The sequence below is a fragment of the Sinocyclocheilus anshuiensis genome, unplaced genomic scaffold (genome assembly GCF_001515605.1).
Source record: "Sinocyclocheilus anshuiensis isolate Anshui unplaced genomic scaffold, SAMN03320099.WGS_v1.1 scaffold487, whole genome shotgun sequence".
In the NCBI taxonomy this organism is placed as follows: domain Eukaryota; kingdom Metazoa; phylum Chordata; class Actinopteri; order Cypriniformes; family Cyprinidae; genus Sinocyclocheilus; species Sinocyclocheilus anshuiensis.
In genome coordinates, this window is record NW_015548240.1 from 799,948 (window position 1) to 813,454 (window position 13,507).

Below are 13,507 nucleotides of genomic sequence, written 5' to 3' on the forward strand. Positions count from 1 at the left end.
TATATATAATGAATATACACAGAACACACACATATAGTATGTAAACATAAACTTTTATTTTGAATCGATGAATCACGATTAATCGTTTTGCATCCCTAATCAAAATGTCATAACTGGAACTTGCGGTGATACAACAGATTTCTCTTTAGTGATATATGCTGGACATCTCCAGTCATTTTGTCTGCTCAAACTCTGGCACTTTCTTACAATCGATAACACATTTAATAACTGCTGCAATTGTCATTTTAGTAATATTTTAGTATTTAATGTATACACATAAATATGTTATCACACAACATATGTTTTATTTCCAGAAAAATAATATTCAGTCATTAACTGTAATGATGCCTTCATTTATTTTTAGAAAATTCTTTAAAAACAGTGTAGAGATATTTTGTGATGCTGTATGGCAAGTAAAATCTGTAAATAAATAAATTCTTAATAATGTAAATAAATTATATCTATCGAAGAGTAAATAGCCAATAATTAGCAAGAATTAATCATTGTAAAACTTGAGTTGGAATAACAAAATTTTTCTGTTGTGTAAATTGCTCTTCCAGTAATTCCAGTTCAAATTACAATTCTTCATCATGTGGCCAAATTCCTATTTTTGCCCAACTCTGTGTCACACGGCCATGCACTCCTATGTGGATACTTTAAATAACTTAACATTTGTAAGATTGAAAATTTGTGATGCTGAAAATTTGTGATGCTGACATTATGTTGGCATCATTGCATCATGCCGATGACACATTTTCCTTATTTTGACATTTCTGTTATCTCACTAGCAATAGACCAGTTTAAGCTCATCTAACTAGGTTGAAATGTCACAGATTTTTTTTTACATTATAATATTAGCAACAAAGGAGAATTAAAAAAAACATAAATCAAAAAAACTTCATCCTGTAACTGTCAAGATGTGAAGGCTGGTTATGGTGCAACTTTGTGAAATCTTTCTCCCCCCACCCGTCTCTTTCTCTCTCTGTAGAAAATGAGGACTGCTGCTTCCCATCGGAGTCAGCTGACTCCCCTGGCCAATCATACCTCTGCATCCCGTTCCACAGGGATGGATCCGCTACGGACAGTTACGGCATGGAGTGCAGCACGACTGGAATGGCTTCTGACGTTTCCCCCAGTTATACACGGCGGAGCCCCAGTGGAAGCCGTAGATCAGAACTGGTGTTGCTGGGCTGCGGGGCTGTTCTGGCTGCTGTGGGTTTAGGTCAAAATCTATTGGACCTGGTGCGTGTGGAAGAGACTGTACGTCCGCGATGGGAAGGGCTGTTTCACCGTAGTGGGGGTCCAAGTCGTGGCGCCAGCCCACCCACATGCAAACTCTTCAAACGGGAAAGCCCCCGTCGCCCTCCCCCTCTGCCCATGTCCCTCACACTCCTGTCTCTTTCATCTGTGTCTGATTGTAACTCAACCCGATCTCTTCTGCGCTCAGACAGTGAAGAGCTGCTCGTGCTACGCCCACCTATGCCCCCTGCTCCGCCCCCTGGACAGACCCCGCCTCCTCTGAACCCACTGGTCAACACCCACCTGGAGAGCTTTAAACGGCACCCTCGACAGTCTCTGACGCCCACACACGTGCCCTCTGCGCCCAGTGCCGCCTGCAGGCTTCATCGCACACCTTCAGATGGTGCAATAAAGATGGGGTGCCTGTCTGCCCATAGCAACCACAGTCCTGCCCCTACCACACCCTCCAAAACAACAGGTGAGAAACTCATGCAAACCTCTGGGTCAATGACAAGATGCTTATGTTTTTGTCTGGATCTATTTATTAAAAAATAGGGTAATACTGTCGTGATTTAATAATAAAGAAAAAGCCTTTTGGCATCATCTTTTATTATTATTCAACTTATAAAAAAATATTTTAACAAAACAACTTCACTGTTTATTCATATTAAAATATTTTTAAATATATAATTTTAAAAGAATATTGTTCACATTTTTAAAGTATTTTTTCAAATATTTGTCAAAATCATGTGGTGCAACCAACATGCAAAAAACATGCAGAAAAAATTATATTTGACTATTTCACAATTCACAAGTCTTAAAATATGATTAAATCTCATATTAATTCCTTAATTAATTATCATATTAACTCATATATTATAAATAAATAAGAATATAATATATAATATATATATGACATAATATAATTTGGTATAAATAATGTCAATTATAAATAATAATATATAGTATATTAAATATAGAAATAACATTGTATTATAACTCATAAATTATTAAATCATAAATATTGATTTATTTATATTGGAATTTAATTGATAATTAAAATGTTTACACTCTTGTTTTTAAGGTGTGTACAAAAAATATATAACTTTTTTTTTGATAGGTAAACTACATTGTCATTAAATTGAAACGTTTCTTAAAAATAGTATAAAAGTTTTGTAAAACTACATAAAAACCAACAAAGAGTAGATTTAGAGAGAACTTCGTACATGTTTTAAACTAGATATTTCCAACCTATTTAAAATATTCATTTTCTTGATACGTCATTGATCCCTCAGTTAACACAATTTGAATTCCTTTCACAGAAACTGATTCAGTTCGTAGCTGTAATTTGGTTTCATTTTGTGCCTTTTGTGATGCTGTATGTGCAGTGACTCCGTGGACCTTAAGTGAGGACCCCTCAGAGGTGCCCCGTCTTCCCGATCCAAATCTCATCTTCCCACCTACGCCACGTCGACGCTTCCAACCTGAGCGTCCCAAGACTCTGGACTTCCTGGCTAGGCCCCGCCCCTGTCCACGAGCTCGCTGTGGATCCCAGTGGGGCGAATCTCCTGCCCACACGTCCAGCACTGAAACCCCATCCACTGTGGAGTTTGGAGGAGGTGTGGCTGTCTTGCCCACTCCAATGGAACCACCAACCCCCTGTTCCCCTTGGGTAAATGACAGCCTTTTGGACCAACGGGATGAAGGACAATACAGGGATGGGACACGGCCTCTCTCGTCAGATCCCAGAGACTCACCTTACAGAGTACGACCAGGGTTTTGCTCCTGATTTCACCTTCACAAATTTAGACCCACTTGGTTTCAGATGTAGCACTTAGACTATCAAGTCAATGCAAGGGGAGTTCTGGATACCCTGGAGAAAAAAAACTGCTTAAACCAGAGTAAGATGGTTAGCTTATCTTAGCAAACGTAAGGTTTAAGCTGGTTTTAGCTGGTTTAAGCCTGGTCAAGCTAGCTGGGTGGTCAACTTGTCGCCCAAGTGCCCAAAACCCCTCTTAAACCAGCTAATAGACCAACTTGACTGGACTAGAAGACCAACTAAGACCAGCAAACCAACTTGGTCTGGTTTGAAATGTTTTTTTTTTTCAGTATATGTATTCACAATATTAAGAACTGATTGTAGTGATAAGGATTAATTACCCAGCATAAACCAAAGGTGCTTGGTTTTTGCATAATCCAGATGCAGTTATGGTCTAATCTATGTCCAATTCAATATTACAGATTTTCAACACATATATACACTCCTCATTTTCTTCCTCGATATTTTGCCTTGTTTTCCAGTACAAATATCGAAACATTCTTAAATCAAGATACATTTACTTGAAAATCAAAATGAAGTTTTCTTAAAAAATGATCAGAATTAAGTGTCTTTATGCTTAAAAGAAGAAGAAATATTTGTCCAATTTAAATCAACTGTATGTAGTTTTGTGTATTTTTGCGACTTTGAAGCCCCCTACAGTTAAGTGAGTGAAGTTCACTGTCGTAAATACAATAGCTGTACACCTAAATTTGTTGTTGCCATAAAGCAATTCGCCCTTCTCTCTGAATTTAGTTCCCTCTCACTAAACTTACAGCTCCTAGAACAGACATTTGGGGGGAGAATGGGAAAGAAACCGAAGCCATTCACCTTATAAGAAGTTAATGTACCATCAGAATGATTTTGAAACTGATATTTCAAGGGGGAAAAATTACCTACAATTGCTTTAAAGGGAAAACAAGTTAATTTTCTTACTCTTTTTTTTTTCTCAGTTTAAGTGTAAATTCACTTAATTTTGTTATATTTTTCAGAAAACAATTTTATATCATTTTGCTTCTCAAAGTAATTGTATCTTGATTCAAGAATGTTTATTTATACTAGAAAACAAGACAAAAATACTGAGAAAGTATATAGTTTATTGCAGTGTGGGGTCTAACAGTGCGTTTAATAAGCTCTTCTTCAGTAAACTCTACTATTTACCACCAGGCATTATAAGCTATCGAATAAAAATACAATCCAGATGCTTCTTTAATGGCCGGACTGATTTCTGAGTGCTTTAGAAAAGTACAGGGTCTGCAGCTGAGATCTTGAAAGACATTTATCAGGACACTTTTTTATTTGCAAACTTCTTTTTTTATTCATATTGAGTGTATTATCTCAGCTGTCCTGCTGCGCTGTATTGACTTCCTCTCTGTATGTACTGTACACATGTCTGCATGTTTATAGTAGATTTAGCTCTCTGAACATAGCACTGAATTAACTGGGGAACATGGTTTATGGTGGATACTCATTGGAGACTTCAGGTTTTATTTTTCATACATAAATCAGATTGTACACCTTTAGAAGTGCTTTTTCCGGTCTCATGAATGTATAGTTCTGTCATACTTATCATATTTAGACCATTCGAGATCACTGATTGTTCTGTGGTTTTCACTGTAGCATGCAACACATAGTCTTTCACAAATAATATGCTTGTTTAGTGACCTCTTCACTATCCAAACCACCAGTATTAAACATGGGGAAACGTCTTAAAGAATTTTTAAGTTAGAATTTATTGGCTCTACATTTTCAGCTATACAATAGTCAGGTACATTATTGCAGTCTTCCGGTGTTTGTGCATGTGCAGTATGTGTGGTGTGAATGTGTGCGTGTGTGTGTGTGTTATGCATGCAATTCAGAATGCATATTGAATTTGTTTTGCAATTTTTAGTGCAATATTTGTTAATATAAGTTTACACATATTTATTTAAATTCTTTTTATATTTTTCACATTTTTGTTAAGATAAAATTGATGAAGACAAACATTTCTGAACATGTTCAGACATTCAAGGTGAACATTCTTTTGCACGTTTACAGCAGTGTTCGTTGTCCTCCGTCTCAGTCCAATCTTTCATCTCTACACTGGCGAAGAGGCCCTCTAGAGACAAAACAACATTTAGAGCCAAAACACAAGTGCTTATGTCTGTCTTCCCCCTTCTGTCACCTGAAACCAGATTTTGAACATAATTTTACATGCATACGGCAAAATGAACTTGCAGTAGAATGCAGAATCCTGAAATCTGGCAAGGACATTTGGCTGAGGATTTGAGAACTCTTATTTCATTCCATCTGTATGTGGAACAGCGGTATTTTTTATGGCTTAAAGGAATGTGTAGCCATCATCAGGAGCATCTGCTATCATTTATCAGCACAATCACTGTTTTCCTGAAGAGCAGGTGTTTTGGGTTCAGAAGCTGCTGCTATGAAACTTGTACTTGCACCCGAGCACATTAGACTTGTGTAAGAGCTCAATTAAAGCCCTGAAATGCTGAGATGTGGTGTTTTGTGACTGACTGTCTTAGGATAGAGTACACAACTAGAAAATGATTTTCACATATTATCATAATCACAGCAATTAAATGAGACTTGACTGCCATTTTCCAAATGCATTCTCTATTTCATCTCTATTAATATAAACATTAAGACAAGACAAACCCATTATTTTTTTCATACACTGATCAATTTTGAGCTATTTTGCTTCCACAACATGTCTTGTTTCAAACTAGTATAAAGAAAACATCCAAAATACACATTTAAGTGTTTGTTTTATTACTTTATCTATTTGCATCTGTAAATTTCAATTTTGTATTTCAAAGGCTGTTTTCTCAAAATGTTTTTTTTTATCCTGCACTGAGCCAGAAATCTCTACTTTATCACTTATGTAGACCAGACTTTTCCATTCTATTCCCAACTATATTCTGAAGGTTTTTTTTACAAAGGGCTTAATTCATATATAATAATTCACCTGATTTATGTAACATTTTATTCCTAAAAACACGGTGAATTTATTTTCTGGCAGTGGACAGTATTTTCTGATTTCTGGAGCAATACAAAGAAATATTATATAAAACAAGAATTCAAAAAAATAAGAATTTTGAACATAGCTTTATTTGACATTCAGATTTCTGTTCTGCAATTGTATGCAAATCTATGCATATTTAATTAGATAATGCATAATTTGCATATTGAAGCATAACCTTTCATAAATCTTCTAATACAAAACTTGTCTTAGTGTACTGTGATTAGCCACTTGATAAAATTTGACCCACCCTATTCACCATTTTTATAATAATTATATATATATGGGATTTATTAAATGTGAGATTATTGTTTTGTAGTAATACAACCTCATTGGTCCACATTACTGCAAATTTAAGAAATACTGAATATTTGCTCAGCAATTTAATGAAATTTCATTCTTGTTACACATTCTGTTGCATGTCTAGGACAGCTTCCCCATCTGTCTCCAAGAAAGATTTCTATGCAACCTCACCATAGCAACCAGAATGGAGCACTGAATTGGACAGTTTTGTGTACCTGCCGTTTAGCTGCAAGTAAAACCCATAATAAGCAGTTGATTACAGTGAAAATATAGATAGATAAAATCCCTTCTCTGTCAAAATTAAAAGATTATCATCAAACTAACATCTTCACTCCTCACCATCAGTAAGAATCAGAGATAAATCAACCCAGCATGGACAAAAAAACACACACTCCTACGTATAACAATGACCAGTTTATTTTACTCCTACATGCTTTTGCATGCGTGTCAGACTGTGCTTGATTCACATGCTTACACTCATGCCCACTGAGTGTGTGTGTGTGTACACTTAAGCCCACTATCTGCGTGTGAGATCTTTCCCACTGCGATTTGAATGTGGGTGTTAAGTGAAGAGTAGGTTGTATATGATTGGCATCGTTTTCACTGGTAGTGACACTTAACTGCACTTCAAATGAAGGAGCTTCATGTGTTTCCAGCAAAACTGCTTCAGAATCTCTAATAAAAACATCTTTGTCATGATCTGGAAACAATATGCAAATGAAAAAGCTGCAGGAATATGTAAACTATGTTTCACCAGCCACAAAATGATCTGAGGGTGTTCTGTGGAGCACAACTTCAGACCACAACCACTTTGAGAGACATACATCTGTTCGTTTTTCGCTTAAATGCAACTGAGGAATAAAAGCAAACATTTTGACAACACTACTGTACTTCAAAAAGCATAATAAATGCCATTGAGATCCCTGGTGGTCTCCATCCATGGTCTCCACAGTCTACAGCAGGGCACAGCACACCTGATTCAGCTCTTCAGTCTGAGCCAGAGACTGTTTCTGACAGGACTGAGACAGGTGTGTTGATCCGCACTGGAATAAAGTCTTCCGTGAAATGTAGAACCTCGTCCACAGAGAGTGCGATGAGGGAAGTGTGGGGTGTCCGCAGTGGAAAGCTATTCGAGCGGGAGCTGCTGTTTTTACAGAACTTCTGATTTCTCTCTCTGGGCATTTCGTCGAATCTTCATTTCCGTGAGCTGGATGTAGCGGATGACGTTTGTGTCTGTTCCACATGCATAGACAAAGAGGAAACAGCTGTTTTAACTGAGAAAACGCAGGCAGGAAGTGTAGTGAAAGAAAAATCATTTCGGTTTTGTGATTATTTATTATTAATCTATCAGCACAATCACTGTTGTCCTGAAGAGCAGGTGTTTTGGGTTCAGAAGCTGCTTCTTGTACTTGCACCTGAACACATAAGACTTGTGTAAGAGCTCAAATGAAGCCCTGAAATGCTGAGATAGTGTTTTGTGACTTAGTATAGAGTATAAAAGAAGATGATTTACACATAATACAGTATATTATCATCATACTGGCAAGTGAATCAGACTACACTGGCATTTTCTAAAATCTTTTTCACTTGTTCTTTGAGATATTTGTTTCGTTGTAATATGACCTCATTGGTTCACATTATTGCAAATGTAACAATTACTTTTTACACTGTTTTTTGATGACATCAGAAACACATAATTGCATTTGGTATTTGTCAAACTTTTTTGAACCAAGGACCTCTTTCGATCGGCCTCTTATAATCGAATGCATCTCACTCTTAATCAACTTTGCAATTCTCAACAAGATATCATACTTGTAACAAATAAAATGTTGCAATGTTGTGGTTCATTTCAGAGCATGGTTATGTTCCAAAGCTAACATTTATAAATGAAACTAAATGAATAGGAAATGTATTATGGAACCAAGGCCACTGGAAAAGTGAACATTTGGTGTTGCACTCTCATAACTTTCCGTGGTTGTGCAGTGAGATTTGAGACAGATTTCCGGAGGTCCATGAACCCTAGTGTAGTGTGTGAGAGTTTGATCCGACTGACCTGTGGGCTGCTGTTTGCGTGACTCCTTCAGGTAGTGCAGGGCTTTGTTGAAGTCTCCCAGATGATAATATGCCACACCAGAGCGATACAGGGCTTTAAAATTCTCGCCCTCCTTTCTCAAAACCTTCAGACAGTACTCTTTCACTCGTTCATAATTCACTAGCTCCATCTGCAACAGACATGCTACATGCAAACACAGACAGAACGAATGACACCAATGCAAAATTGATGATTCGTGTTTATGATACTTAATCATGTTTTCTGCAGTTTAATAATCAAACGTAGGTATAAAACCTGTAATCTAGACAAACCATGACGTCATTCTACATGCAGAATTGAAGACATTCACTTCTTTCAAGGCATATTCAGGGTTGGAGAAACCAAATCTAGCAGTTTGCCACTGAAACCCGGCACTAATGTGAATATTATGCTCTGCTTGCCTTGCATTCAGTCTTAACAGGTGGAATACATAGAAAACAGTTCTAAGTGCACTGAAAATCCTCTGGTCAAAGTGGTGAAACATGATGTGCGTTCCCACCTGCCAGGCTGTTGTAGCACTCCAGCTCCGCGTTCTCCACCGCGCCTTTCTGCTCGTCTGTCAGGCTGGACTTGCTGATGCTGGTCAGGACGGTGGAGGGGGACTTGCTGGTGTCAGGGTCCCCCAGCACGCGACACAGACCCTTCATTTCCAGCAACGCGCGGTGGTACTTGCCGATGGCCTCGCGGTATTTTTTATCCTTGTAGCACTGCGTGCCCTGCGTCTTGAAGTCCAGGGCTCGTTTGACCAGGTCCGCCGGCTCGTTTTGGGGTTTCACCATCATCGTACCGCTCTGATGGGGCGCGTACTGCGGGTAGCGCGAGTCTCCGCGGCTCCGTCCACCGGGAGGCTGCGTGACGGTGGAGTTCGCGCTGCCGCTCATCGTGCCGTTTCTCTTGCGTATCATTCCTTCAAACCTGCCCTGCTCCACGCTCATCCCACCGATTCGATACTTCTCTAAAACTCACGTTTCCCAGGTCCGTTCGTTGCCTCTTTGCGCGTTTATATGCCCGCGTGACGAGCACGTCTTCACGGTTCTGTTTTAAAGATGGATTCCCGGATTATTCACACACACAATACTGTGAATTTTTCCTCTTTTTCGCCGCCTCTCTCTTTTTTTCAGCAGTCTAGCGGAACGGACAGGGATCGGCACGTCCTGCTCTCACCAAATGACTCAAAAGGGAGTGAGCGAGCGTGCGCATGAAGCCACAGCTCGCGCTGCCCTTAAGAAATGCGGTCATCACGGATGGAGCGCGATAACCGGTCTGTCAGCCCCCCTGCGCGAGCTCTCGTTTCCATTGAAATCCAGCTGAGCGCAACTCAGCCGTTAACAAACGCATTTCACTTGCTCAAAGATGATTTCGTGTGACGTGATTTCTGCCCCCAGAACACAGAACAGAAAACCAGCTGCTGTTGGACACTGAAAAGAGCTGTTTACAGTTTCATTCTCTTACTTTGATCTTCCCTTGATTCAGAAGACCTGTTCTTCTCTTATTATGCTCACAACAAAGTTATTGTCAACCCACATTCATTTAATTAAGAAGTAATATGGTGAATATCTGCGTAATGGAATGAATCACTTTGGGAAACGTCATGTTGTCCCACAGGTGTGTGTGTGTGTGTGCGTGTGTGTGTGTGTGTGTTGTAAGCGGGTGGCTGGTACGGTTGTTGTGTCTGGGTGTGTCGTGTGATTGCGGTAAATCGTGCTGGGTGGAGAGTTCTGCTTTACTCAGTCTGTTATTACTATACTCTCAAACACATGTGCATGTCATATGCACATAAACTAGTAGAGTTCAATCTGTCTGAGAAAAAACAAGTGCTTTCTTTCTTTCTTTCTTTCTTTTATTGTCCAGTATTTTTCTTCTACTCTCTGACGTTTTTAAGTTTTTAAATTCCTTTTTCCCCCTATTTTTTCCCCAACTATTATTCTCTTGACTGCTGATTGAAAGTTTCACGAATGTTAGATTCACTTTAACTCAGCTTCTATAAAAATTATTTTGACTGCATGGTTGATATTACTTAAATATTTAAATTAATATAAATATTTATATTAGTTTTAAACACGTCTAAATAGGCTAGTAACTAGCAGAATCCTGTTCTACATTTGCTGATCAATATGTTTTAATAAAACGCATATTTGTCTTTGTATATATGCATATATTTATTATTACTTCGGGGAATATATGCTATATATCCTGTATGTTGCCAAAAGATGACAGGTTAGTATAGTTTGTGACTTTATTAGTTATAGACTTGTAATTGCTCCTAATACCCTTCTTTTGATTATTTTAAAAATAAATGTTCTGGATTATTTTACCGATGTCCTCGCTAGGTTTCTGGACCTTGATCATGTAAGGATCCTTGCTGCATGGGAGGGTCAGAGAGCTCTCAGATTTAATCAAAAATATCTTAATTTGTGTTCCGAAGATGAACGAAGGTCTTACGGGTTTGGAACAACATGAGGGTGAGTAATTAATGACAGAATTTTTATTTTTGGGTGAACTAACCCTTTAAGGATTAGTGGCATTTGAGCTTGACTGGCGTTGGGGTTGTAGAGTATGACTGTGGCTCATGTAGATGAGGAATGTAGTAGACCTTTTCTGGATTTTTATGGGTATAATCCTGTTTTTGCTCTGCAGGCATTATGTGGTGTTTTCTGCTGCACTGCACTCATAGGATATTCTTGCAGAATTCTGCCTACAGGGAGTCTGTTGGATATTTTGTCCCTTCTGATGAATTCATCTGTAGTGATGATGTTCCAACCAATGTAGTTTTAATTAGGTCCAGAGGCATCTTTCCTAATTCTTGCTTTCATGGTCACGTTGACTATAGCCTACATTATTACGAATATAATTATTTTTGTCTTAACTGAACTCCTTTAAAATCTAAAATGTTGTACATCATTGTGTGTGTATGACTGAACACTTGTAAACATAGCAAGACTGATCTAAGACTGATCTTAGTGAGATCCCGAGGGCTACTTGCTTACTTGCATAAACGTAGCCTTCATGTTAAGACTGTGTCATAAGAATTAGCCTGACTATTTTATATATATATATATATATATATATAATGTGTGTGTGTGTGTTACAAACATTATTAAATAAACTATCCCGTGATGTATGATGTAATGTTCTGCACAATGCAGATATAATAATAAAACTTATTAGGAATTGCTTCAATACTTTATTAGCAAACTATGTTTTAGCAGCAAATCAAACAAGTATTGATTGATAAATTTTAAAAAAAAGCAAAAGAAAGAAAAAAGCACACACAAAAATCATATGTTCCTCAGTATAGGAATTTCATAAGGAGAAGCGGGCATTTTCAACACTGAATTTTAACCATGAAATGAAATAGAAAGACATTTTAATTCATAATTTTGAATTGGGTTTCTTTTGATTTGGGTTTCTTATTTTTTTTATTGCTGGAAACAAGAACACACAAAACAGTACAAAATGCAAAATATCAACAGTAGTGACACTTGAAAGACAAGATTTTGCCAGAATTTTCGATACAAATGAGAAACATTATATTTGGGTATTTTGACTTAGACCCCACAAAAGAAAATATTTGTTTTATTATAAATTTAATTATTTTCTTAAGCAAATTTTACATTCACAATAGCAAATTCTCAAATTGTAAACCTGTCTTTGTGGTCTCTTTGTGGTTTCTTTTGACTACTACATGGAGAAATTAAAAGGGAAGCGTCATAGAGCGTCGACAGTTATTGTGTCATCAGCTTGCGTCAGAGTGCGAAGATGGCGTCGGTGGATTTAAGAGGTAGTTTGTTGGTTTCGCGAATTAATTAGCAGATAGTTTATTTTCTTTGACAGCTTTATTCCTAGCAAATCCTATTTGCCATCACGTTGAAATGCTGTATAAGAAATATAAAATAGTTTAACAGAATGCTGGGTTTGTCCGGCCAATATAATCACTTTGCTCTTTAGCATTGTCGCTATAGTTTGTTGTTGTTGGAGGCGCGCAGTATTATCTGAAATTTCTACGATATATTTTATTGTTTTTTTTTTCCTTGACGGAAATATTCTCATTCGAATATGATTTTTTGTTTTGTGTTTGTCAGATAATTTGCTGGGCATCTCGTGGGTGGATAGTGGCTGGGTGCCCATCCTGAACCCCAGCAATGTACTGGAGTATTTCTCCGAGAGGAGCAACCCCTTCTATGATCGCACCTGCAACAACGAGGTGGTCAAAATGCAGAGATTAACCCTGGATCACCTCAAGTAAGCACTGCACTATGCCATTAAAACTGTGTTATACATAGTATACTCTTAGTCATGTCAGGTATATTTTGTTATACATGTATTATACATGAATGTGTGTTTATTTTACTGCCACTACTGATTGTTTTGTTTCCTATTCAATTAAAATAGGTAGAGCTGTGTTGTTTGTGTCTAATTGTGTTTTCTATGTGTGTAGTCAGATGGTGGGTGTGGAATATATTTTGCTTCACGCTCAGGAGCCGATTCTGTACATCATCAGAAAACAGCAGAGACAGTCACCAACACAAGGTGACACTGCTGTTCAGTTTATGCTGTGCTGTTCAGATTCTGCTGTCTGTGTTGCCGTTTTTGCTTTTAATATGGTAATTTGAGAATAGTTTTAGTTTGGTGCCTGCACTGTGTTTTCAGATGATGCTTTTTTGTATCAGTTGCAGTGTTGACAGACTTGCAATCCAGGTCAAGTATAGTTTAAAATGATACTTATCACAAACAACAATGTTTGGTACAGTTTCAAAGCCATTTAAACAGTACATGTTGTTGTTAGGGTTGATGATGATAATAATAATAATACATTTATTATATTTAACTGGTTAATCTCTCTAAATCATCAGTGTCAATGTAATGTGGACTGAGACACTCACTAATACTAAAGAATTTTGAGTCCTTTTTAAAGTCCTGGTACAAGTCAATGTATATATTTTTGTTCTGTTTAAGATGGACACTGTAAAGGTTCAAGCTCTTAAAGGGGTCCTATTATGCTTTTTCACTTTTTTAATTTTAGTCAGTGTGTAGTGTG

General features: G+C 37.6%; 3 protein-coding genes across 4 annotated transcripts in view; 2 read left to right on the forward strand and 1 right to left on the reverse strand.

The window, feature by feature from the left end:
- The window catches only part of LOC107654958 (mitogen-activated protein kinase kinase kinase 9-like), a 19,208-nt gene extending 15,655 nt beyond the window's left edge, over positions 1 to 3,553 (forward strand). Inside the window, exons 10-11 of the mRNA XM_016442308.1 lie at positions 989 to 1,717; positions 2,628 to 3,553. Of these exons, the coding sequence (XP_016297794.1) occupies positions 989 to 1,717; positions 2,628 to 3,028 (1,130 nt within the window). The 3' untranslated portion in view covers positions 3,029 to 3,553. The remainder of the gene's footprint in view (positions 1 to 988; positions 1,718 to 2,627) is intronic.
- Positions 3,554 to 6,787: 3,234 nt separating this feature from the next.
- On the reverse strand, positions 6,788 to 9,759 carry ttc9 (tetratricopeptide repeat domain 9). The gene is made up of 3 exons (XM_016442313.1): positions 8,969 to 9,759; positions 8,431 to 8,613; positions 6,788 to 7,610 (listed from the first exon to the last, which is right to left on the reverse strand). Exons 1-3 carry the CDS (start codon positions 9,402 to 9,404, stop codon positions 7,528 to 7,530), a joined length of 702 nt encoding a protein of 233 aa, XP_016297799.1. The 5' UTR covers positions 9,405 to 9,759; the 3' UTR covers positions 6,788 to 7,527.
- Positions 9,760 to 12,186: 2,427 nt separating this feature from the next.
- med6 (mediator complex subunit 6) overlaps positions 12,187 to 13,507 on the forward strand; it is a 4,159-nt gene continuing 2,838 nt past the window's right edge. For both annotated transcript variants that reach the window (XM_016442311.1, XM_016442312.1), the window contains exons 1-3: positions 12,187 to 12,250; positions 12,552 to 12,711; positions 12,908 to 12,999. In XM_016442311.1, coding sequence (XP_016297797.1) covers positions 12,229 to 12,250; positions 12,552 to 12,711; positions 12,908 to 12,999 — 274 coding nt within the window. In that variant the 5' untranslated portion in view covers positions 12,187 to 12,228. The remainder of the gene's footprint in view (positions 12,251 to 12,551; positions 12,712 to 12,907; positions 13,000 to 13,507) is intronic.